The sequence below is a fragment of the Aspergillus chevalieri genome, chromosome 1 (assembly GCF_016861735.1).
Source record: "Aspergillus chevalieri M1 DNA, chromosome 1, nearly complete sequence".
NCBI classification, from domain to species: domain Eukaryota; kingdom Fungi; phylum Ascomycota; class Eurotiomycetes; order Eurotiales; family Aspergillaceae; genus Aspergillus; species Aspergillus chevalieri.
The window spans coordinates 1911147-1935134 of NC_057362.1; the positions used below are offsets into that span (position 1 = coordinate 1911147).

A 23988-nucleotide genomic window follows, 5' to 3' on the forward strand; every position below is an offset into this window, starting at 1 on the left:
ACGGGTTGGCATAACAGTCCACCGTAAAGATGGCAACAGAACTTTTCAATCTGGATAGATACATGTCTTGGGGAGGTCTGATGATGTCCCGCCTCTCACCGTGACCCTTTCTGAAGATAGCGTACCCGTTTTCCAGCTTAACTTTTTGAATGAGGACCAGAATACTGGAATCCCCCTAGAGCATGCTCTCTTCGCTGCTGTTCTCAATCATACATGCTTGATGCAAAAATTAAATATATGAACAGTATCTAGGAGTCTCGTGTGTTGTATGTGTTGTTCCGTTACTGCCTCGTCACCAAGCTTATTTCCCTCATTGTCGCGGGTCATCATCACCGATCCGGTCCGACGGGGGCAATGTCGCCATTCCATAAGCATCAACAATCTTTCCGTGAATTGCACATTGGTCACGATAAATCACCTGTATGCAGCCACTGTCAACGTGTACCGATTCCCGAGACCTACATTGATGTCATCTCTGGACAAAAATCGGCGAATCGGGCAGTTTCCACCCCGACATTCCATCTACGGATCGGATATTCTACCTTCCGCCCAATTTCCCCGATGACTAATTGGGTATGTCTTAGGGCACAGCCAACAAAGAAGACAAAGAAAGCTCTCCAGAGAGCTCAAAAGCAGGATAACCAGTAAGACGGACAGGGCAGAGATTATCGATAATCTCGCATCAAATCACGTGTGGGACTTTCAACTCTCGGGATAATAATGGCATTGTGGAACCGAGTGCTGAAGCTTGGATATATATAAACCCAGCTACGTCCGCGGATATTGACACTGCATACGCAGAGTTGCACCAACGATCCGCCGATCATGTCTTTCAAAGTTATTATTATAGGGGGGAGTGTTGCGGGGTTAACACTGGCGAATGTACTCCAGCGATATGGGATTGAGTATGTTTTGCTGGAGAAGTATCGATGCATTGCACCTCAGTTGGGCGCAAGTCTTGGTCTTTTGCCGTATGGCAGTCAGGTTCTTGATCAATTGGGCGTTAACGAGGCGGTTCAAGCTATGTGCGAGAGGGTGGAATCGATGCATTATTATAATTCGGATGGGGCGAAACTTGGTTGTCATGATACTTTTGGCGAGATGCTTTTGAAGTTGTGAGTGATTGCCCCTATCTACCTATATGCAGCGGACTGATGTTGATTCTTCAGGACTGGATACGAATTCAACTTCCTGGATCGTCAAGAGCTGGTTCAAGCTCTATATGACAATCTCCAGGACAAGTCAAAGGTTCATGTCTCCAAGGGACTGTCGAGCATTGACCGATTGGATACCGGTGTAATAGTCACCACCGAAGACGGCACCACCTTCACTGGTGACATCCTCATCGGCGCAGATGGCATCCACAGTCAGACAAGAAAAGAAATGTGGAGGATCGCAGACTCAGAGGTCCCAGACTACGGGACGCAGCAGATGGCAAAATGTGGGTTTTGCACAACAAGTACCTATCTCCTGACGGCTATTGACCCAATCCAGCAATTACCTGCTCGTACAAATGCATGTTCGGCATCTCAGACCGCCCCGAAGGTGTCCCAGATGGCCGCGGATACAAAACCTACCACAAAAAGCCTATCAAGCCGGTCGTGCAGGGAAGTTGTACTTCTTCGCATTTTCCAAGAACCCTCAAGTCACCATCGGCAAGGATATCCACCGGTATACCGCTGAGGATGAAAAGGCTTTTGTTGATGCGCAGAGGGATGATGTTCTCTTTCCGGGCCTTACTTTTGGGGATCTTTATCAGAAACGTCGGGCTGCGGTTCTTGTTCCGCTGCAGGAGTATGTGTTGGAGAAGTGCTTTTACAAGCGTGCTGTTTTGATTGGTGATTCATTTCATAAGGTATGTTCACCGTCTTAAATTGTAACAGCAGCAGCTAATGAGTCTAGATGAATCCCCTCACTGGCCAAGGTGGAAATTCGGCCATCGAAGACGCAGCACTACTTGGCGATCTGCTAAAAGAAGCTCTGGACAAGAACCCCTGTCCAACAAATGAGACAATCCACGCACAATTTACCTATTTTCAAGAAGAGCGCAAACCTCGTACGAAGATACTGGTCGACGGGGCGCATTCGTTGCAAAGTCTCGAGGCCCTCGAGACCCCACTTCTGGAGTTCATACAAACAAAATTTATAGCCAAAGGAGGGGTTGATAAGGTGGCCTTTGCAATGGCCGCAGCGCACTCTCCTGGACATATCTTGAAGTATCTTCCGAGGCCGTCGAAGGAGGGAGTTGTGGCGCGGGATATTGAGGTGGTTGCGAGGCCGGGGCAGCGGTCATCTGTCGCGACCGGGTTCTGGATCATGCTTTTGTTTCTTATCGCCTGTTTGCCTCTGGGTATTGGGCAGTCTGTCAGCATGGGGTCTGTAACGGCCCTCCATGATTCTCTCTTGAACTACACCCTTGTCTTCACGATGGGCATTAATGCACTGTGGACACTTGAGTCTCATCGCCCGGGGCTCTCGGGAGGATACCTGGGCAGGTAAGTATCCCACCACCCATACTATCACCAACAAACACTAAGTGCACCAGTGCCATCCCATATATCCTCGCCTCCACAGCTTTCGGATGGCACCTGATCACACCAATCTATTTCGCCATCTACATCTACCTCAGCCAATCCCGGCCTTTCTGTTATCCCAACCCGCGAGCCATTGACCTACGAGCTGCCGAATACCTTCCCACGGGGCTGCTGGTGACGTACTTCGTGCCCGCCCTTTTCATACTCAGAAATGCAGCAGCGATTGCAATACCCGGATGGATCCTTTCTCTTGCTCAATTGGGTCTACCGATATTAGTGTCGCTCGGGCAGACACTCTCAAAGAGGGTGCCACCTAGTTCTGATTTCGCGGAGGCGCTGTATGGCACCCGGGATATGCCGTATATTTCCCAGTTTTATAATTTCTCTTTTCTTATCACAAGCACGTTGCATATCGTCATCGCTAGCCGGATCTTCCCATGCATTCAGGGTGTCGCCGTCGTTATAGAAACGGCCTTCTCATCCGAAGGAGCACAATTGGGATGTCTCATCGGTGCAATTCTGATCTGGTCCGTTTTCACGGTATGGGACTTGCGCCGGACGAACGTTCTTCAAACTCCTCTGTCTCTTGCCGTTCTTGCCGTCATCTTGGGAAATATCTGTTTTGGACCAGCGGCTGCGTTGATCGGATTGTGGAATTGGCGCGAGAGTGCACTGGAAAGGTCTCGTCGGAGGAAATAGGACTTTTTATTCTCGTATATAACACCGGGCAAATATATATAGATTGAGAGGTCATTTGATATAATCGGATGATCATTTGCTACTGTCACTGTCAGTCCGGGTTTCTCGTGCTCAGCTACGCACTCAGCTGCGTCGTGTTGCAGGGGGATAAGAATTGGTATATCTAAACATGTCACAATGGACGACAGCTGTGAAACAAAGGATGTTTAGTTTTGCCTGGCTGTAGATCACCTCGATACCTGTTTGATGGGTCTTTTCGGGTTCAGCCTGGGGCGCAGGTGTCTGGTAGCACAGACTATTCGACAGTCAAGAAATAGTAAGAGTGCAAAGGATCCCGCGAAAATGTTGTATACTTGGTATGTAGCAATTAAAATATCTGAAAAAAAAGTAGACTAAAAGTATGTAAATCGAAGCGAAATAAGAAGCAAAAACGAGCGACAAGAATAAAAAGCCAAGCATATCTATGTACGGATATCGGTATCAACTCAAACTTAACGCTGTGTAAAACACCCAACCACCCAATCATTCAACCTTCAAATTTACTTCTTCTTCGAGAACTTCTCCTTCAACCCATCCATGTTCCACCGCTTCACCCGGAACAAGTAGTACAGCATAGTAGCTGCGAAGATGTTAAACGCAATGTACACCCACACAAGGCCAAAGTTCCTCCAGCGCTCGCTGTAGTAGATGTTCGAGCCTGCGAGGAATTGGTCTGCGACGCTCACGGAGCAGTATCTGCAGTCCGCTGTTGCGTCGGGGTTCTGCAACGTTCCCGGAGCGTAGCTCATGTACTCAGCGAGGTATTGTTTGCAGGTCTGGCCGGATGGAGGGTCGAACATGGACACTTCCGCTGCGGAGCATTCGACTGCTTTCCCGTGGACCTGTGTCGAGGCGATAGCACCGATCCAGTATGTGAACGGGGAGACGCGGTACATGAAGATCCAGAAACCAGGGAGCGCGGTGGGAGTTTGCATGACACCACAGAAAGTCAACGACATAGCGAAGAGCAGGGTGACGATTGCACCGGCGGTTTCCGTATCCGGGAGGGCGGCGATGACCATGTGTGCGAAGGTGGAGGCGTAGATAAAGAATTGGATGCAGAGGATGAGGACGAGGCCTTGTTGGGCGGAGGTCTGGATTCCGACGATGGCGTAGTAGTAGCAGGCCCAGACGAGGATACCCATCATGATTTGGTAGGGAATTTCGACAACGATGTTGGCGATGAGGAAGGCTTTCCAGGAGTAGGTCTTGCTGGGGCGTTCGCGGACTTCGTAGAGGGAACGCTGGGTTACGAAGAGGGGCATGACCTGGTTTTGTTAGCTTTGTGATTGTGGAACTGAAGGTAGCGGAAGTAGCGGGAAACGAACCTGTTGAACCAAAGACGAGAAGATCGTGCAAAGCATGAAGACGGAGTAGATGATCGTCTGCATGCCCTGCAGCGATGTCTTCGCCTGGAAGAACGAGAAACCAATAAACAGGCCAGACATGATCGCAAGCGCCCACTTCGACATGATATACGACGGCATGCGCCAGTACTGCTGGAAAACACGGTAGGTAACCAGGTACAACTGGAACCAAAACGGCATCGCAAATTCCTCGTGACTCCTAGCCGCATGATCATCCTCATCGACAGGTTGCTTGTGCTTCTGCTCCTCGTGGATACGCTCGATCTCCATTTCAACTCCTCGAGCCTCATTGCTCTGCTTCCAGACGTCGAACCAGTTCTCGCCCTTGGCGTTCTGACCCGCGTTCACGACGTCGAGCATGTATTCTGCGGGGTTCTCGTCGGATTCGCACTTCCGGGCACCGTTGGTCTCGAAGTAATCCAAGAGAGTACGGCAGTCGTCGCCGATTTCGCCAAAGTAGACCGTCTTACCGCCGCGAGCGAGGAAGAGGAGTCGATCGAATTGTTGGAAGAGGATAGCGCTGGGCTGGTGAATTGTGCAGAGGACTGCTTGACCGTTGTCTGCCAGCTTCCGGAGGAACGCGCAAATAGCCCAGGAGGACTGGGAGTCGAGACCACTGCGCGTTGTTAGTATGTGACGAAAAAAGAAGAAGAAGAAGAAGAAGAAGAAAAGTATGCTTACCTAGTCGGTTCATCCAAAAAGAGAAGAAGCTTAGGCTTCGCAGCAAGTTCAACACCAATTGTCAATAACTTGCGTTGCTCAACGTTCAGACCCTCGCCAGGAACACCGACGACAGCTTCCGCAAAGTCGCCCATGTTCAACATCCGGATAACCTCTTCCACATAGTCGTATTTCTCTTGAATGGATACGGTCGGAGGCTGCCGCAAACAAGCACTGAACCGAAGCGACTCTCGCACGGTGGCAGTCTCAAGATGCAAATCCTGTTGCTGAACGTAACCAGTCTTCCGTTGAAAACTCTGATCAAGACCGCGACCGTTCACGAACATGTCACCAGTGATGACACCCATGGAAGTACGATGGGCCAGAACATCCAGCAATGTCGTCTTACCAGCGCCACTGACACCCATAAGGGCTGTAAGCGTACCCGGCTTGACCCAACCGTTGACGTGGTCCAGAAGTCGTCGAGGCTCTCCCTTGATCGAAATATCGTAGCACACATCGCGCCAGGTGAAGATGTCGGTATGGGCCTGGATCTTTCCGAGTTCACCTTCATCGGTCCTGGTCGGCTGTCTCGTGGCAACAGGCGCTGCTCCCTTCTCAGGATCCGAAGATCCCTCCTGGTTCGAGCGAAGATAGTCAGGCTCGCGACCCCGACGGAAGACCAGCGCTTCGGCGGTGCTGGTTGTCGATGAATTGAGTTCCGTAGCGACGAAGTAGATGAACATGAATCCGACAAGGAAGGCGATCAGAATGCCGAAGTTGCGCCATACATGACTGTAGGTGTACTCCCAGTTGACCGCGATGTAGTCATCACCGCTGATCGTGCGCTGTCCTGCCTTGGCACCTGAGATTGAGCAAACAAACGAGTTCCCGGACAATGTTGGGTAGTTGGGGACAAATTCGGAACACGTAAAGTCCCGTCCATGAAATTCGTTCGCGATGAGGATCTCGAAGGCGTAATAGATAGGATTGATGTAGTGGATCCATCCAAGCCACGGATGCATGGATGGCTCTGGCAAGACAAAACCAGTATAGACAACGAGTGCGAGGATGAGAACACCTGCCAAACTCATGGCTTGGGAGACTGTTTTCGTAATCGCTGCCAGTGTTCGAAAGACCGCACTCATAACAAACATGACGATGAAGGTAATCAGGAAGTACAGGAAGAACTGCGCTGCTTCCCTCCGGAGATTCGACATGAAGTACATGATGATGTTGAAGGCCACGGCAATCACAAATTTGATCGGTATATCACTAACAACACCAGCAACCGCTTCCGTAAAAGGATGGTAGAAGGCGTACGAGGCGTGTTTTTCGACAATGGCCCGCTGCGCATAGAGACTGTTGATTTCCGACATGGCAATAAGAGCGTTAAGTAAAACCGCGAAGAATAGAGTGGCACCTTTGGCCTGGAAACCAGCCGACGCATTTGGAGTACCATAGAAAACCGAACCGACGATCAAGGCCATGATCATCTGACTTATAACAGTTGACGCCGTTGAGGATATGTCGTTCCAAATTCGCTGATATGCCCGTTTTGTGTTGAGCTTGACTTGCATGGGCACGCTAATGAGATAGGGCGAGGCAGGCCGGGTGTGCTTCGCTTGCACCAACTGTTTTCGCTGGCTGAAATCCGAGTCCGTCGCACCTTCTTTGGCCAATGGATATTCCTTCTCGTAAGACGCGACATCCACCTGCATATTCTGGTATTCGGGAGACGCTTTCCAGTAGGCTTCAAATTCTTCCGGTGTCCGGGGGACTTGGTTCTCCATGCCAGGGCGCACGCGACGCTCTGACGGATTGGTGACAGACGTCAAGAAGTCACCTGTCGTTTGTCGTAACGGGCACTCCCAACCTTGTCGCTCAAAGAAGACCTTGGCTTCATTGGCAGGTCCCATATAGATCTGGCGTCCTTCGTAGAGAACCATGACCTTGTCGAACAGATCGTAGATGTTCTGACTCGCTTGGTAGATCGCCACTGCGTGGGCCGATCCAGCAAGATCCGCAAACAACCGGAGAGATTCGACAAATTTGAGCGCCGTGGCCGAGTCCAATCCACGAGTAGAGTTATCCCAGGCTGCTAGTGGCGCTGCTGCCAGTGCCATTTCGGCAATACTGACACGCTTGCGCTCTCCTCCCGACACACCGCGAACGAAATCGTTTCCGACTTTGGTGTTGTATGTATGCGTGAGCCCGAAGATGGACATCACAACTTGTGTAACGTGCTTGGCGAATTCGTCGCGGGACATGCCTCCAAGACGGCGGGCTGGGGTACGTGTGGCAGCAGCGAACTCGAGAGTTTGTCCAACAGTCAAGTGAGGGAAGTGCTTGTCGACCTGCATTGTGCGACATGTCAGTCAGTATCGGGTTGGCACTTTGAGAAATAAAGCTTGGGTCGTCATACCTCTTGGTTGTACACGACTTCTCCTTTGAATTCCTTCATCATTTGTTTTTGTGGGACGCCTGTCAATGCTGTTAACACTATCTGAATGGGAGGAATAGGGTTGATAAATATTACCATTGTAATGAACAACGCTCTTGTCATCCAAAGTCAGTCCGTGAAGCTCTCCGCAGAGAGATTTAAGAAAGGTACTGCAACCAGCCCCGGGACGGCCCAGGACAAGGAGCAGCTCGCCACTCTTGAGTGTTCCGTTGAAGTCATGTAGAATCTGCTTGGCCGGAGAGTTACGCTCCCGCCAGAGGTCCTTCACTTGCGACGGCAGAGACATCATAGATGCCACGGTACTCTGGAACTGCAATGCTGCTCCAGAACCGGAGATGGTGAGATCCTTGAAGACAATCCCAGCATGAGAGGCCTCAATACCCTCCCGACTGAAGTCCCGCAGTACTTTGGTCAGGTATTTCCGCAGATCGAACTCTTTCGCGGAAGGATCAAGGGCCGGGTCATCTTCGTTCAAGGTCTCTCCGTCTGTTGTCGAGCCGGGGTGGATATTTTCATGACGCCGGGACAGATGCGAGGCAATACGGACGATGTTGTCGACTTCCTGGGGGTCCATATCCATGTGGGAGCGAGCTGCCATGGCGGACGACGATGGACCTGCTGTCTCGCTAGACATGGCGGACTCGGAGTGATGGTCGTCTTCAGTATCGGCACCCATGGTGGTAGCCTAGATACAGTGAGAGAAGAGGGGGCGATATGGGGAGGTACTATGTGTTTGTCAAGTGTAATGCATAAAAAAGCAAACAAAAGTAGGACAGAAAATGCAGGGAGCCGTGACAGCGCGGCTTAAAAGAAAGAAAGAGGCGAGACATGACCGTCTTTGTCAAGCCTGGAAACTGACTATATCTAATAGTAGTCAACGGGATACGGGAAGACCGTGGAATAATCTCTCTTGGCCTCGGGAATGATTGGCCCCGGGGGCGTTGTATCAGTATAATTGCATTAATGTTCCAGTTATGCTGTCTCCACCGGGGAAGAATGACATTTCCGTGCATAGAAAAAACTCGAATATGTGGATCCAATAACTGCTATCCACGGGACCGGGGACAAACAACGACGCGGCTAGCCTCTAACAGTCGGCCATCGGAGCATCGGAGGAATCTTAAGCACGCTCTCGGAGGAACCCTATGCCGATCATCTCCCGGAACCGTCTTGGCGATCTCCCGGGCCCCGGCTCTTGGTGCTCCCGAGGACTAAGCCTCCTTCGGAACCTCTGCCTATTCTTCCCGAATCGGCGATCGGCGTTGTACTTTCCGGTGTCATTACTGTCATCATTATTATGCACTAATCTTATACATTAACTATGAGCCGATAGGGCTGCTCGCCAATCACTTTGATTGGATCTCCTCCTATATCTACCATCGATTCACGATTAGCTTTTGCCCTTCTCATCTAGTTTCGTCTTTCTCATCTTTCAGATGTCAACTCGTCTCATTTTATTGTTTCATGTCGCTTGCTCGACGGAGAGTTTCCGGAACCGAGGCAAATATAGTCTCACATGTACAGAGTATACGAGCGACTGTTTCTCTAGGAAGTTCATTAGATCTTCTGGTGTGGGGGGGGGGGGCGCCGCCTTATTTCAACTGACACAGGGAGTTATGGATACAAATTAGAATGTGACCATGCCATTTTAAAAAAAGCAAGGGCAAGATGTCCCAAATAATAGGGGCAGCGGACCGGACGAGAGTCTCACGTACTCCTAATTCATGGCCCACATCAATGAGGATTTGCTACACTTCGGGGCTGAGATAAAGAAAGCGAGATAGAGGAATCAGAGCTCTCTCACCTCTGGAGAGCGTTGATAGACAACTCCGGGTATGGGGAGAGAGCAGGCGTTACAAGGAAGGGATTAATCCCGTATGGATAACAGTCAGAGCAGCTAATGGCTTAGGAAGTGGTCGCAGCGGCCCATATTGTGAATGCATTGGAAAATTTAGAAGAAAAGGAAGACTTCGGTCTGGAGATTGATGTTTTAGACGATGCAGAGGCAATCAGCATTTAAAATGGGCCAAGCGCTTTGAGAAGTGGACCCAAAAAGGACGTTCGCAATGAACAGGACAAAGCTAAGGGAAATCGGCTTCAAGAGCCACTCCCAACTTGAGCAAAATGTATGCTGAGGTACATTCACTGCAAATGAATACGCTGACAGATCTTGACAGCTCACAAAATGCCAGAGACAAACCGTGCCTCTAAAGGAGCACTAAGACGTATTCAGAAAACGAAACGAATATCCTCACGATCTCAATCGAGCCAATGCCCCATATGGGGCACCATTAACTGTGTCCGTCGCGTATGTGTCGCACGGGCCGGCCTAGAATTTTGTGGAGGTCTTTTGATGAGCACAGAACACAGGATATTTTCGGTGCCATAATGCCGAACCCAAATACTGTAAAACCTCGTTATAGCGAGGTTTTGTGAATTTCAGCAGAAAAATTAGTCTATGGAAATATATATGTCATAAATTGCCTACTGACATGAAAAATAGCTTCTAATATCACGCTGACTCTGCAAGTCCAACTTCCGGCGCCATACAACATGCTCATGCTTCTCCATCTCACGAATAAACGCAGGATTCCCTTCTATCTGCTGTTCTTCATATAAACGGAGCTTTTGGATGGCTGCAATTGCTTCCTCTGCAGACACTTTTGGTAAAATCTCAAGCTCTTCATCAGAATCCTCCTCAATCTCAGGCATATATTGAGCTAGAACCTGGCTATCAACATCCTCTATAGTATCCTGGACAGACTCCTCTGCAGGATTCAAAAAAGTGCGTATATCCATCAGATCTTGGATTGGCGTAGAAATCTGAAGCTGAGAAAAGGAAGCTTGGATATCATTCATTATTGCGGGATCCACAGGCTCTTGATAGTGCATTTGAGTATCAAGGGCTCTCTGAAAGCAGTTCTGAATAGTTCGCCCAGAGACATCATTCTCCCAGCTTCGTAAGCCCCATCGGATGGCTTTTAACACATTTATTGTATTGACAGGGTTTCGATTGGCTTCGAATTCGTAGAGGATATATTTAATCCAGTACCGCTTCCAATGAGTTTTCCAGCAATTGATGATTCCTTGATCAAGAGGCTGATATCGGCTTGTTGAATTTGCAGGAAGCCAGATAATAAGAGTGTTCTGAAGTGGGGTTTCACTTGCTAGGATGTCTGCTGCTGCTGCTTGATGAGCAGAGAAGTTATCCATAAGAAGAGCGACTTTCCGTCCAGTCATTTTCCTATCAAACCAGCGAAGAAACTCAATAAAGATTTGTGTAGTCACCCAGGCCTTTTGATTGCTCTGCCAGACTAGATTGAAGTTTCGAATATTGATGCCAGCAGCTCTGAAAGCATGTGGATTCTTTGCGGTTCCAATAAACCAAGGGTCTAGCTTCTCAGAGCCGTCTGCATTGCAACAGAACAGAGCAGAAATCCTTGCTTTTTCCTTTTTCCGACCAGGAAGCTGTCGAGTTGAAAGGCTTCGGGATGGGGTCTGCTTCCAAAGAAGTGCCGTTTCATCACAATTAAACTGATCCTTGAGACTATAAGCACTCAGAGCCTGCTTGATCATAACCATCTCTTGCTCTGCCTGTTTTGGGACATCTCCAGCTTCTCCATGCTGCTCATACCATTTGACAGTCCTTCGGGCCTGGAACCTATGAAGCCAACCATTACTGAAGGTGGGCTTCTCCATGCTAGGATACATTATATCCCAGAATTGCTCTGCCTTGCACCGTAAAATCTTCGCAGATATTGGTATTTGTCCCTCCACACGTGTTATCCAATCATTTAAGGCATTCTCCAACTCTGGCCAGTTCTCACGGCGTTGGCGCTTTAAATCTCGGAGGGGTGGCAGATCAACATCGAGGTGGTTATATTTGCTGGAGAGGATATCGGAGATGAGACCAGATGAGAGGGTATGATATATTCAGCTTGGAACCATTCACGAAGTTCTTTTTGGCTTGCATTTGGATAGAGGCGCTTTCGGGCTCGGAGGGAGACTTTTTGGGTGGTGGAGATGGACTTCCGTGGTGGCATATTAGCTAATTTTCCACCCCGTTATAACGAGATTTGTATGGGAGCCTCCAGAGAGATTAACGAGACTCGTAGTAACGGGGTTTCTCGTTATTTATATGGAAAAATCAATGTCGGTAACGTGGCTATCTCGTTATAACGAGGTTTTACAGTATTGTCGCTCGTGTCTATGAGCGACTCTACCTGTGGGAACTATATCAGGTTTTTAGGTATGGTTGTTTTTGGCCAATTCGTCTGTATTCCCAGGAACACAGTCTGACACGGCATGGTCTGGTTTTCTAGAGAAGTCGAGGAGCCCCACAAGCAGCAGCAGATCCTATCGTTTGACACCAGAAAGGGCCAGGTTGCTACAAATAATCGTGGCTTCGGAGTGGATGGTAGCCTGACTTATACTGAGTTTATGATCAGGCTCAACAGCCAACCCCTGCCCACCAAGATCCAGCTGAACGCGGGATATCTAGGAAGCTGCTGGGAAGCTGCTGGCCAATCGCTTTGAGAAGCATCGAAGAAGAATCAGTACCAGTTACCCTGCTTCAAGAAGCACACGAGAGGATGAAGATGTGGCAGGAGGGGGAGGAGAAGCACCACAAGATTGTGGAAAAGCTCTCAGTCATCGCCGAAATAATCAGCGCCATAATAGTAGCCATGACAGAAGCGATTGCAAACCGTGCGGTGGAACTGATAGAAACACCGACGAAGAATGGCAGATCAGCCCTCGGAGTGGAGGAAATCAATCTACTAGATCTGAGAGAGGGGGTGGGGAAGAAAAAAAAAAAGCCATTCCACGACTGTCTCTATCATGTCTCGAGAGTATATTTGAAAGGAATGAGGCCGTTTGAAGAAACAGAAATAAGAAGCAGCCAATGAGAGCCGTCATGATAATGGCAGATATGATAGATATTGACAAATCTACAAGGAGCGAGCATCAGAGAAGCCTTCGACAAGGAAGCAATGGCGGCTTAAGTGACAGTTCTAAAAACGTAAGTAAATAGGTTACGGCACTGCTGCCTGCTTTCCATCCGCGATGAATGATTTCAGAATTGTAATTAGATCTGCGACAGCACCACCGACAATCACTATCATCGAATGTATAGGTAGCATTCCCTTACCACACTAGTCATATAGCTTAGTTTCGAATTCTTTTTGTTCTTTATATAGCCTAGGTATTTGATATTCTTTACCGTCTCGTAGGACTAGTCTTGCATGTCGCGTGGGAAGACTTGGCCAAACTCGGATTGGGGCTTAAAGAGGACAGAATGCTGAGTTGAGAGGCAGATCAATGCGTTTGTGAGAGTGGTAGATACCATGTCGCTATCATGGGGTCATTATAATGCTTGAGAAATCAAAGATATTGGGACGAACCTGCCCGCAACGACCAGGGTCCATGCGTCTTGCAAGGCTCTCTTGGAGAGGACTGCTCCCGGGTCACCGTTTTCTTTTGCTTGGATCAACCAGGATATAATATCTTTGGGTGTTCTTCTTTGGACATACTCTGCAAAAGGCAGAATTAGTTCCGTTTATGAATTCGCATAATCTCGAGCAATGAGCAATAAATGACATAACGGCCTGAACGGGTTGATAAGCGGCATAAGACCGGGAATATCCATGACTAGAGAAGCCAGCCATGGAATAGTCCCGCCGACTGCTACCACATTGATTTTCGACTGAAGTTTTTTGACCTCAGCTGGCTTTTGTCCATGTTTCAACATACCAAACTCCATTCCCAGTGCGATTTCACCCATCACATGGAAGGCATAGCAGGAAATCCGATTCGTGATCTTGAGCGGCTGAGAATGCCGCTGGTTTATTTTGGACACTAACAGACGGGCTTTGGCGACAATATGAGGTTCGGACTCGTTGAGGGCTTTGGGCTTTTAATTAACGAATGGACATTAAATAGATGTGCCAGACGCTGTATCTACCTTGGATCCTGAATCCACAATCCCAAACTCGACGCCGTTTATTATGTGTCTAGGGATAACGTATGCCAATTAGAGGCTTTCTGTCGCCTTCTGGAAAGCTCTGATTATACCAGTTCGACTTTATGCATCGGGTTGGAGGTTCATATATAGCGCGGATAGCGGATGGACAGCAGATGCATACCTCCCGTGGCCCTATTTCGTTCAACTAGCATTTGCATCTCTTGAAAATCTTTGAAGAAGTCACAGTACCGAACCACATCTTCATATTGCCTATGCATATCTTGTATCACATAGTGCATTTAAAATGTTTTCAAGATGAGAAAAGAGGCGTGCAGTGGTGATATTCTCGCGCCCACTGGGCCGGGAAAATCTCGCAGTGGATGGAAGAAAAGCCTGTATAGTATCATGCTCCAAAGAGACCCGTGTGGAATGCGGCATCCAAGCCACGAAGGCATAAGTCACCAATGCATTGACAAGCAGTAGACCGGCGACATGTGAGTCTATCTCTATGTTACGCATGAGGCGATGAAAGACCGTATCCGAGACTGTTGCAGATACAAGCAGCTCCGCAGAGCACAGCATATCCGCTAGCTGAGAAGGGGGTGTTCGTATGATGTATAACCAAAGCGACGAGTAATACTTGTGGTAGTATGTACCAGTGTAGCCTCCGGGAAATGGTAGAGCATATCAGGACTTGTTGATTTGAAAGCATCGCACGAAATAAAATGGCCAATGCGAAGGTATTTCAATACGAGAACTGTGATTGTTATGTCAAGCCTCGCATATAGCAATATGGGGTAATACTCGAGAATATCCTGTACGGAGTAGTTCACCAACGGTCGTATAGTTAATGACCTGATCAATCAGATGACAGCTAATCAGCGGGGTATATTTCCTTCCGTCCACAATAGCCATACAAGTAATACAGCAACACGTTGTGTAATAGTCTCGGATGCGCCCCGTTTGGCTGTTCACTCTATTGAACGACGGACAGCATTTCGGACTGAAAGATGTGTGCGTAGCTTTTGGTGCCACCGGATTGCGAACATGAGGACTAAAATATTCCCGACTTTTGGTATTCCATGCTTGTGGGAATAGAGTATGGCGGGGCTAGGCTGATTGATGTCTTTACTGGAATGAGCCATAATCAAAGGATGACGGAGTGTGGAATGATATCAATCCTTATCTTATCGCTCCCCACGTGCCGCGCGTGATATAGCTTCAGTCATCTGCTGTTTTACTCGCGTTTAATGGACACACAAAGCAGTCCATTATGTTCCGCCAACCGATAACGAGCGCAGTACGAAAAGCTCTCTCGCCATCTCTAGCTTCTTTTGCTTTCTCCCCTCGCGCAGCAGCACGATGCTCCCGGTTGACTTCCGCCTTGCATCCCTGTCATAGAAATCCAATCACCTCGAAAACATCCTTTACTTTTTTTCAAGAGCAGCTCCCTCGATTTCACAGTCGCCACTTCACTAGTTCCGCCAGTAGCCACTATGGATTCGGGAATCAGCCATACAGACGGTTCAATAACCCACAGCGGCAACCGTTTTTGTGGCGCCTATTGGGAAATGCGAAACCCCATCATTTCGTACTTATTGGACTTGGAATCAGCGGATTATATATATATAACTCGGAAACAGTGGAGGTAGGACTCGACAACACGACCTGGTTGCTGTTTTATAAATGTCCATATTAGTTTGGTCCTATAACCTGCTGACTTGATGCCAGATGACCGGTCGCCGTCGCTTCAACTGTATTAGTTCTGAACAGGAGCTCCAGATGGGGAATCAGAGCTACAAAGAGGTTCTAAGCTCTTCTCGTGGAAAGATACTACCAGAACACCATCCTACCACTGTATTAGTCAAACGAGTTCTCGACAGGCTCATCCCACAGGCACCGATAGTAGGTGCAAACTGGAGGGTTCATGTGATCAAGGACGATGGGATGATAAATGCTTTTGTTCTTCCGGGGTATGAGCATATGTGATGTTCGGACCATTTGATCCGGATTTCGTTTCGCTGACTCCGATTTGCAGTGGTAAGGTGTTTGTCTATACTGGCATCTTGCCGGTCTGCGAAGATGAAGACGGATTAGCAGCGGTACTTGGCCACGAGATTGCTCATGTGGTAGCGCGGCATCCTGCTGAGCGGATGAGTAATAGCCTCCTCACAATTGGGGCGGTATTCCTCATCTCTGCGATGTTTGATATCTCGGGACAGATTCCATCGCTTCTTTTGAACCTAATGTACAGTCTGCCGAATTCCAGGACACAAGAAGTGAGTCACGTCGACGGATAATTTGGCGATGCGCTTGCTAATACGTCCACGCAGGCGGAAGCAGATGATATGGGCCTGAGTAAGAATTGGAGTGCTTTTACTGTTCTGTGGTCTTTACTGACACATTGTTAGTGATGATGTCTAAGGCTTGCTATAACCCAGAGGCAGCCGCCAGACTGTAGGTTATGTCCTTGTGTACCTCGCTTTTTCCAACCTAGAGTACTCGACTGATGATAACTAGTTGGTCGCGGATGCAGCGACTGGAGAAAGAGGCGCCGCCCCAGTTCATGTCGACACACCCGTCGGTAAGTCTCTGATTATTCTTGGGGGAACTTGTTGGTAGTACTGTCATTGACAGCTGTATAGAGTTATAATCGGGAGGAAGCGATTCGTGATCGGTAAGAAAACCTGTCGCTGCTCGGGTGTCATCTCTCTCTGACGGTACTTCAGGCTGCACAAGGCTCAAGATGCTTATGAACAAAGCGGATGTGACTCGATGAAAACATACAGTGAGATCTCACCCTACATCAATGCCTACCTACAGCGCTAACGTGGCTCGTTGAATAGTGCCGGGGTTCCGGCAAGCTTATGGCAACTTTGGCTGGTAATTATGAGATCCAAAACAGTACTGTATGAATTATATAGCGGGCATTGTATAGCTAGACAAACAGTGATTGCTCTCTGGTAAATTCCAAATATAGTCGAGTATGCTGTCCCAAAAAGGAATGCCCTAGCCCCTCCGAGTGCAAACAGAGCAAACAGCCGCCGCCAGACCGTCTCGAAGCTCTACCAAAAATTCCCGGAGCGGCCAGCTTAAGGAGTTGAACAGCCTACATAGTCACTCTCCTCTTAATTACATTCCTTTTGGTTATTCTGGAAGGAATCTTTTTATCATCATGTCATTGTCTATGCCTGGTCCCTCCCAAGGGGGACTTTTCAAGCCTGGGTATCAGAGGTAAGGAAAAAAGCCACGGCCACCTAATGACTTTCCCCGCGACACGAAAGCAGCAACAGAATCAAAAGAACAGCGAAACCAAGAACATCTCTAATCATATTCGAATATTATAGTCACGATGCCGAAGATGGAGCCGTCATCCGCAACATCGAGGCCTGCCAGGCCATTTCCAAGACCGTCCAAACGTCGCTCGGTCCCTACGGCCGCAACAAGATCGTCATCAACCACCTGCAGAAAATGATCCTTACATCGGATGCTGCCAGCATTCTGCGCGAGCTGGATGTCGTGCACCCCGCTGCCAAGTTACTGGTTATGGCGAGTCAACAGCAGGATGCGGAGATGGGCGATGGAACCAACATGGTCATTGTCCTGGCGGGAGAGTTGTTGAAGAAGGCCGAGGAGGTTCTGCGCTTGGGCTTGAAGACGAGTGATATTGTGCAGGGTTACGAGAAGGCACAGAATTTTGCGTTGAAGACACTAGAGGGTGAGTTTGTCTTCAGTCTTGAATATTTGGCTTTTTCGGGTGGAGATTCTTTAGGACATTTGGTTGCTGACATTGAATGCGCGTTAGAACTCGAGGTCGACCGTCTTCAAGACCTTCGCTCGCAAGAGGAGCTGACCAAGGCCCTCCGTACCGTTGTCGCCAGCAAGCAGTCCGGAACCGAAGATATTTTGGCCTCATTGGTCGCCGAAGCCGTCCTCTCCGTTTTGCCCAAGAACCCCGTCAACTTTAACGTCGATAATGTCCGAGTCGTTAAGATTATGGGTGGTAGCTTAGAACACTCTCGTGTGATTAAGGGTATGGTCTTTGGTCGGGAACCCGATGGTATCGTCAAGAAGGCCACCAAGGCCAAGGTCGGCGTTTTCAGCTGCCCTATCGATGTCTCTCAGACCGAGACCAAGGGAACTGTGCTCTTGAAGAATGCCGAGGAGATGATGAACTACAGTAAGGGTGAGGAGGAACGCCTCGAGTCTGCTATTAAGGAACTGCATGACTCGGGTCTTCGCGTTGTCGTTGCCGGTGCGAACGTTGGCGACTTGGCTATGCACTACCTTAACCGATTTAACATCCTCGTCGTCAAGGTTCTGTCCAAGTTTGAGCTCCGTCGGCTGTGCCGTGTCGTCGGTGCCACACCTCTTGCTCGTCTGGGTGCCCCGATGCCTGACGAGATGGGTGCTGTTGACGTTGTTGAGACCGCTGAGATTGGTGGGGACCGCGTCACCGTCTTCCGTCAGGAGGATGTGAACTCCCCTACCCGTACCGCCACCATCGTCCTCCGTGGTGCCACTCAAAACCACCTGGAAGACGTTGAGCGTGCTATCGACGACGGTGTCAACGTTGTCAAGGCTATTACCAAGGATCCCCGTCTTGTTCCTGGCGCAGGCGCTACTGAAATCCAGCTCGTCGAGAGAATCTCCGCATTTGCAGACAAGACCCCGGGTCTGCCCCAACACGCCATCCGGAAGTTCGCCGAGGCCTTTGAAGTGATCCCTCGCACTCTCGCAGAGTCTGGCGGTCTGGACGCCACCGAGGTTCTCTCCCGTCTCTACACTGCACACCAGAGCAAGGGTTCTTCGGAGGAGCCTTACTGGACTACGGGTGTTGACTTGGAGCACGGCTCTTCAGAGGGTACTCTGGACGCCGTCGACGAGGGCATCCTCGACCTGCTGGCTTCTAAGAGCTGGGCTATCCGACTCGCCAGTGAGGCGGCCCGGACAGTGCTCAGTGTTGACCAGATTATCGTGGCCCGGCAGGCCGGTGGGCCTAAGCCGCCAGGCCCCAATCCGAACTGGGATGAAGACTAAATAATTCTATGATTATATTCTTTGGTCGAGCGGGGGTTAAAAGAGTTGTTGAAATTGAGATTTGTGTTCCGCCATACGATATCATGAAAATAGTATTGGAGCATTCTGGGAAGGGCCGCGGTACCTATAGAAGCGACCACGAGTAGTGTAATCAACCATCATCTCTACCTCAATTATACCAAATCAACCAGTATTTCCTGTAATAGTTCTGCTTATTTTGTTCCTGAAACCCTTCGCGGATGAGCGGGTCTGGCACGTGACCCGCGTTGGATTTTCCGACGCCGAAACTTCGACTTTCTTTTTTGCGGATTGACGATTATTGTTGATTGCCGTTGCGATTGTCTGTCCAGCAGCTGCCTTGTCGTTTATACCTCTCTTTTCTTCCCCCGCCGTACCTCTTCCTAACACCATCATGTCGATTCCCGCTCAGACCGCAGCCCGATGCTGCCGACAGCTCGTCCGTCCCTCCACTTCTCCTCTGCGCTTTTCCACCTCCACATATCTGTCTCAGCGGACACCGTGCCGAAGATGGCAGTCTACGGAAGCAGAGGGTGCTGCTGCCGCTCCTGCCAATCCTAAGATCACTCAGATCGTTGACCAGATTAGCCAATTGACGCTGTTGGAGACTGCGGACCTGGTGTCCACCTTGAAGGTGCGTTTCGGAATGTCAAGTGGGAGTGGAAAGGATGGAGGAATCAGACGATACTATGGAGAACAGCTTGCTGACTATATATTTTGCTCAGACCCGCCTGAACATCCCCGACCTCCCCGTTGGCGGCTTCGCCATGGCTGGTGGTGCCGCCCCCGCCGCCGCCCCCGTTGAGGAAGACGAGCCTGCCCCCGCTCCCCAGGAGAAGACCCTGTTCAACCTGAAGCTCGAAGAGGTCGACGCGGCATCCAAGGCCAAGGTCATTAAGGAGATCAAGGGTCTGCTCGGTCTGTCTCTAGTCGACAGCAAGAAGTTCGTCGAGAGCGTGCCCAAGGTTTTGAAGGAGTCTGTGCCGAAGGAGGACGCCGAGAAGATCATCGAAACCCTCAAGGGTGTTGGTGCGAAGGTCACTATGGAGTAATGGTTGTTCGGTTTTCGTGCGGTTCTGGTTTTTCTGCCTCGGGTCGGGTGGTTTTAATGCAATAGCTCACACTCTCTTACGCCTCGCTGTTCCCCTGTTGAGAATTGGGACGGTGAGATGGAGTGGACTAGACATGTGTGATTAGACTGCGTCGTCGAGCTGGAGTTCTTGTCTCAATGGCTCTTTTCCTTTTCCCTCTGTTTTAATCCGATATGTTCTTTCGGTACCCGGAAGATAAAAAAGGCGGGCAAATGTATATTACTTACGATTGACTGAACCATTTGGATACAGATGAATGCTGATGTTCTGTGTTCTGTATACTGTATCTTGGAGATTGATTGATGATTGATCACGGTTTGACGGTTCTCGAGTGTTTTATTAGTGATTTTGTTTCGTATGGATATTCCTTCAATGGATTCTCTCTTCTCTTGCTGATTGTACAATGTTCCTATATCGTAGTCTTACTCAATTGGACTTTGTATACAATGCGCTCAATATCAGAATTTCCGGCGGAGAAGAACCTCCGACTTCCGCCGCTCAGATATTCTCATGCTCCTACGCAGCTCTCTAAAGCGACATAATAACCATTTACCTCGACACTCCTCGTCGCAATGTCCCTCCCTCGAGCTTCAGATTCCTTTCGTCGACTGCCACGGCTATCCTCGCAATTCCAGCAATCGCGACCCGTCACCGTCCCCCACAAATTCGCACCTACCCACCAAGACAACACCACCAGCACAACCCTTAAACCAACACGATCCTTTCATTCCACGCCTCATCTCTCCGCCGCCCGCCGCTCCCCAACCGTCCGTCGAGCCGAAGCATCTCGAACCCGCATTGCATCCTCGCCCCCAATCTACAACGCACCAGTGAGAGGAGTCAAGGATGGCCGTCATCAATTTCTCGAGGAACACGGCATACAGTTATGGGCCGATGCGCAGAGGGCTGGGTTAATCCCAAATGCAGTGGATCAACAAGTCTTCATGCGTGTGGGGTCTGCGCTTCTTGACAAGGCGTATACACAGGCACCGTCGCGAGAAGCGATTCGGGAGATTCATGATGGTCAGTCTGCCCTTTTTTTTAAAGGTCACTTATAGCATGAAGGAAGCTCATTGGTGAACTAGACCCCGACCTCACCTTCAACGTCGGCCAAGTCGTCTCCATCGGCGACCCCAGGTTCCGCGAATGGGTCGTAACAGCCTGCACCCTCGCAGAAGCCCGTTTTGCAACCATCATATCCGCAACTCGATTCCTCGATAAAGCTACAACAGCCCCGAAATTATCAATCGCCCTCAACAGAATTGAATACTTAGCCCTGCAAGTGCGCGATCCCGTCTCGATGACCTTGCACGCACGAGTACTCATCCTCCGCGAGCAATACAACGAGGCGCTAGCATTGATAGAAGAAGTAATGCGGGTTATCCGTCCGGTTACTACTTCGCGACCTAGTCAGGATAAGCATTTTCCGTTGGACTTGGCTCCGTGGAATGTTTATGAGGAGGTCAACAGGAAGATGGGGAATGACGATGCGGCAGATAAGGCTGTTGAAACGGCTGCGCGGGAGTATCACGATCCGCAGGCATTGTTTAGGCTCGCTGGGAGGCATATGAAGGATGGTGATTTGGAGAATTACGAGGCATGCATGAGCAAGGCTGCTTCTACTGGTAATGCTGATGCGTGTAGGAAGTTGGCCAATTTCTACTACCTGACTTGTCTGGGTCATTATCCGCGACGCGGGGAGGATGCCACGGAACAGAAACTGCGGCAGCAGCAAGAGCAGCAGAAGAAAAGCTGGATATCCTCCTTTTTCGGCCGCATGCTCTCTCCAGACGACTATCTCAATCTTGCGCGCGAATGGTATGAACTTGCATGCACCCATGGCAGCCACGATGCGGCTCTGACGATGTCTTTGCTGCTGCGACTAGATGGGAAGTTTGATTTTGGAAAACAATATCTCGAGATGGCCGCGCAGAAGCCGGGTCTTGCGTCCGCAATTCGGGGGTATAGGGTTAATTGGCATAACAAGGAGCTCACTATGAATGTTGACTTGAAGCGGCTTGATGTTTAGTCTTGGTTGCTCCCAAGTTGTTGTATTGAATGCGTGTATAGGCTAGGTGGTGTACTATATGCGATGTGATACCCATGTTTTATGGAATGGTGGACTGCATTATACGAAATGAATGATATTCCCATGCCAAAGTAACAATGCTCGCTCCCAATGCTATGCAATGCCACATGCTGCAACACGCTAGAACGCATCATTCTTCACCCACCAATTCCACCAACTCTCAATTCCATTCAATATATCCATATATCGAAATCATAACATTATCCCAACCAAGCCCATCCACATCCCACATACCGCAGGCCACCGCCTGTCACCTCCTCCTTCCCTTTCCCTTCCCTTTCCCCCTCGTCTTCAACTCCACAAACCCCATCTCCTTCAACCCCTCCGCCAGCGGCGACGAATCCCTCATCCCCGGGAAATCCTTGGCCGGATACACACGAAACGGCTCCGACCACGCCTCCGCCAGAATCGGCATCGACTGCCCTGTATCCTCCACGCTGCCCCAGTTCATGAGTCGGAATTGGAGTCTGTAGAGCCCCGCCGTGCGCACAGAGAGGTCGGAGAAGATGAAGAACGTTGAGGGGATCTTAGCGTTTTCGTCGGGTTTTGGCTTTGTATTTGTGCTCAGGTCCGTATTTATGTTGTAGCTTGAAGGATGGGCAGGCGCCGTAACCGGATCTGGATCCGCATCTACATAGAACGGCGAGACGAAAGCCTTCCCAGAAAGCAACGGCGTCGATTGACCCGGCAGATTCCCGCTATCATCATCTGAGCGGGTTATGCCGCTAGTCCGGCTTTCCCAGGAATGTCGCTCGGAAGAGGCCGATGGCGCCGGCGCGACAGGGAATAAGAGACAGCCCACGGTGAAGCGTGGGTCTTGGAGGATGTCGACGTCGCTAAGGTTGAAATCGGTTAGGAGCATCTGGACTATTGGTGGTGGGTCTACCGGGCGCCTATCTCTATCGCCTGCGCCGCAGGCCCGTGCGGCGATTGGTTGTTGGCGGATGTGCAGGTGGTAGCGTGATTGGGATGGTGTTGTCCGTGTTGGATTTGGTGCTAATGCTGGCGCTTGTTGTTGTTGTGGTGGTTGTCGTCGTGGTGCTGGGGGAGGGGTTAGGGGACGTTGGAGGATATTATCGATTCCCATTATTGCGCTACAGTCGGATGGACGTTGTCGCTGCGACTGCTGTGATTGGGGTTTCGTCATTGCGCTGCTGCCGGTGAACGATGCCATACTGTGGTCAGAGTTGACCGGGCTTGCGAAAGCCGAGCTACCGCTGTGCCTGGACATGTCTCCCGAATTAGATCTCCGTCCTTGAGTACGAGAATCTGAGACTTCCCAATCTGACAAGAAAAAACAAAGCATGGCCAAAATCAAAGATAATTCGTCGATAGGAAAAAGGGGAAGTTCACTGGGAATCCACATCGTTTGACCACCCGCCAGATCCAACTGAGCCTCGTCCCCAGGCCACCGACGAGTTAGACGCATCTTGGTAACAGCTTTGGTAGCTGTAATATTCCGCGCTTTCGGGCGCATGCTGCTGAAAACTCACGGGACCCGTCCGCTGCAAGCCATACTGGAGCCGGGGATCTGCGCTTCCATAGTGTCCATATACATTATATTTCCGATTTGCATCGCTGCTCTGCCGATTCCCCTGCCAGAAGCGCTGAAAACCTGGCGGTCGGGTAGCAATAGTAGGGTCGTACCCTTGATTATCCGGATAGAGGAATCGAGGTAGTTCTTGCGTCGAATAGCTCTGATTTGAACTCGCTGGCACACCATGATACCCATGGTAAGATACTTGTCTTACTTGGTGCGTATACCGTTGGTCAGACGACGAAGGCCCACATTGCGACGGTGCTCTAGACATCTGCGCGGATGATTCGAGAACGCTTCTATGCTATTCTTTTCGAAGAAATTGAGTCGTAATAAAGGCAGACGGCGCGATCCCGGTTCCTGCAAGAGAGGCATTCGTGACGGTAAGCAAAAAGCGGTCAGAACAATGTGGGCAATGATAGGATGGATCGATTCACGACATCTAAGAATTCAAAGACACAAGAAATGAAGATCCGAAGGGAATACGC

At 49.8% G+C, this 23988-nt stretch overlaps 8 protein-coding genes across 8 annotated transcripts; 5 read left to right on the forward strand and 3 right to left on the reverse strand.

Annotated features, from left to right (window-relative positions):
• Window positions 1-825: 825 nt before the first annotated feature.
• On the forward strand, window positions 826-3233 carry ACHE_10692S (FAD-dependent oxidoreductase; the record flags this gene model as incomplete). Its single annotated transcript, XM_043282097.1, has 5 exons — window positions 826-1115; window positions 1170-1445; window positions 1495-1855; window positions 1903-2495; window positions 2546-3233. The coding sequence occupies 5 exons, from the start codon at window positions 826-828 to the stop codon at window positions 3231-3233; spliced, it is 2208 nt and encodes a 735-aa protein (XP_043131812.1).
• Window positions 3234-3772: 539 nt separating this feature from the next.
• ACHE_10693A (uncharacterized protein) lies at window positions 3773-8439 on the reverse strand (the record flags this gene model as incomplete). Its single annotated transcript, XM_043282108.1, has 5 exons — window positions 3773-4540; window positions 4601-5255; window positions 5321-7656; window positions 7725-7783; window positions 7839-8439. 5 exons carry the CDS (start codon window positions 8437-8439, stop codon window positions 3773-3775), a joined length of 4419 nt encoding a protein of 1472 aa, XP_043131813.1.
• A 4557-nt stretch (window positions 8440-12996) lies between these two features.
• On the reverse strand, window positions 12997-13853 carry ACHE_10694A (uncharacterized protein; the record flags this gene model as incomplete). The annotated part of the gene is made up of 5 exons (XM_043282119.1): window positions 12997-13114; window positions 13166-13295; window positions 13515-13667; window positions 13726-13774; window positions 13836-13853. The coding sequence occupies 5 exons, from the start codon at window positions 13851-13853 to the stop codon at window positions 12997-12999; spliced, it is 468 nt and encodes a 155-aa protein (XP_043131814.1).
• A 1145-nt stretch (window positions 13854-14998) lies between these two features.
• ACHE_10695S (M48 family metallopeptidase) lies at window positions 14999-16612 on the forward strand (the record flags this gene model as incomplete). The annotated part of the gene is made up of 9 exons (XM_043282130.1): window positions 14999-15373; window positions 15457-15698; window positions 15764-16004; window positions 16059-16083; window positions 16137-16182; window positions 16246-16309; window positions 16371-16402; window positions 16455-16513; window positions 16572-16612. 9 exons carry the CDS (start codon window positions 14999-15001, stop codon window positions 16610-16612), a joined length of 1125 nt encoding a protein of 374 aa, XP_043131815.1.
• A 288-nt stretch (window positions 16613-16900) lies between these two features.
• On the forward strand, window positions 16901-18765 carry CCT8 (chaperonin-containing T-complex subunit CCT8; the record flags this gene model as incomplete). The annotated part of the gene is made up of 3 exons (XM_043282141.1): window positions 16901-16959; window positions 17073-17443; window positions 17531-18765. The coding sequence occupies 3 exons, from the start codon at window positions 16901-16903 to the stop codon at window positions 18763-18765; spliced, it is 1665 nt and encodes a 554-aa protein (XP_043131816.1).
• A 412-nt stretch (window positions 18766-19177) lies between these two features.
• On the forward strand, window positions 19178-19835 carry ACHE_10697S (mitochondrial 54S ribosomal protein bL12m; the record flags this gene model as incomplete). Its single annotated transcript, XM_043282152.1, has 2 exons — window positions 19178-19417; window positions 19509-19835. The coding sequence occupies 2 exons, from the start codon at window positions 19178-19180 to the stop codon at window positions 19833-19835; spliced, it is 567 nt and encodes a 188-aa protein (XP_043131817.1).
• Window positions 19836-20446: 611 nt separating this feature from the next.
• On the forward strand, window positions 20447-21903 carry ACHE_10698S (uncharacterized protein; the record flags this gene model as incomplete). Its single annotated transcript, XM_043282163.1, has 2 exons — window positions 20447-20897; window positions 20960-21903. The coding sequence occupies 2 exons, from the start codon at window positions 20447-20449 to the stop codon at window positions 21901-21903; spliced, it is 1395 nt and encodes a 464-aa protein (XP_043131818.1).
• Window positions 21904-22213: 310 nt separating this feature from the next.
• Window positions 22214-23440, reverse strand: ACHE_10699A (velvet factor family protein; the record flags this gene model as incomplete). The annotated part of the gene is made up of 1 exon (XM_043282174.1): window positions 22214-23440. One exon carries the CDS (start codon window positions 23438-23440, stop codon window positions 22214-22216), a length of 1227 nt encoding a protein of 408 aa, XP_043131819.1.
• Window positions 23441-23988: the final 548 nt, after the last annotated feature.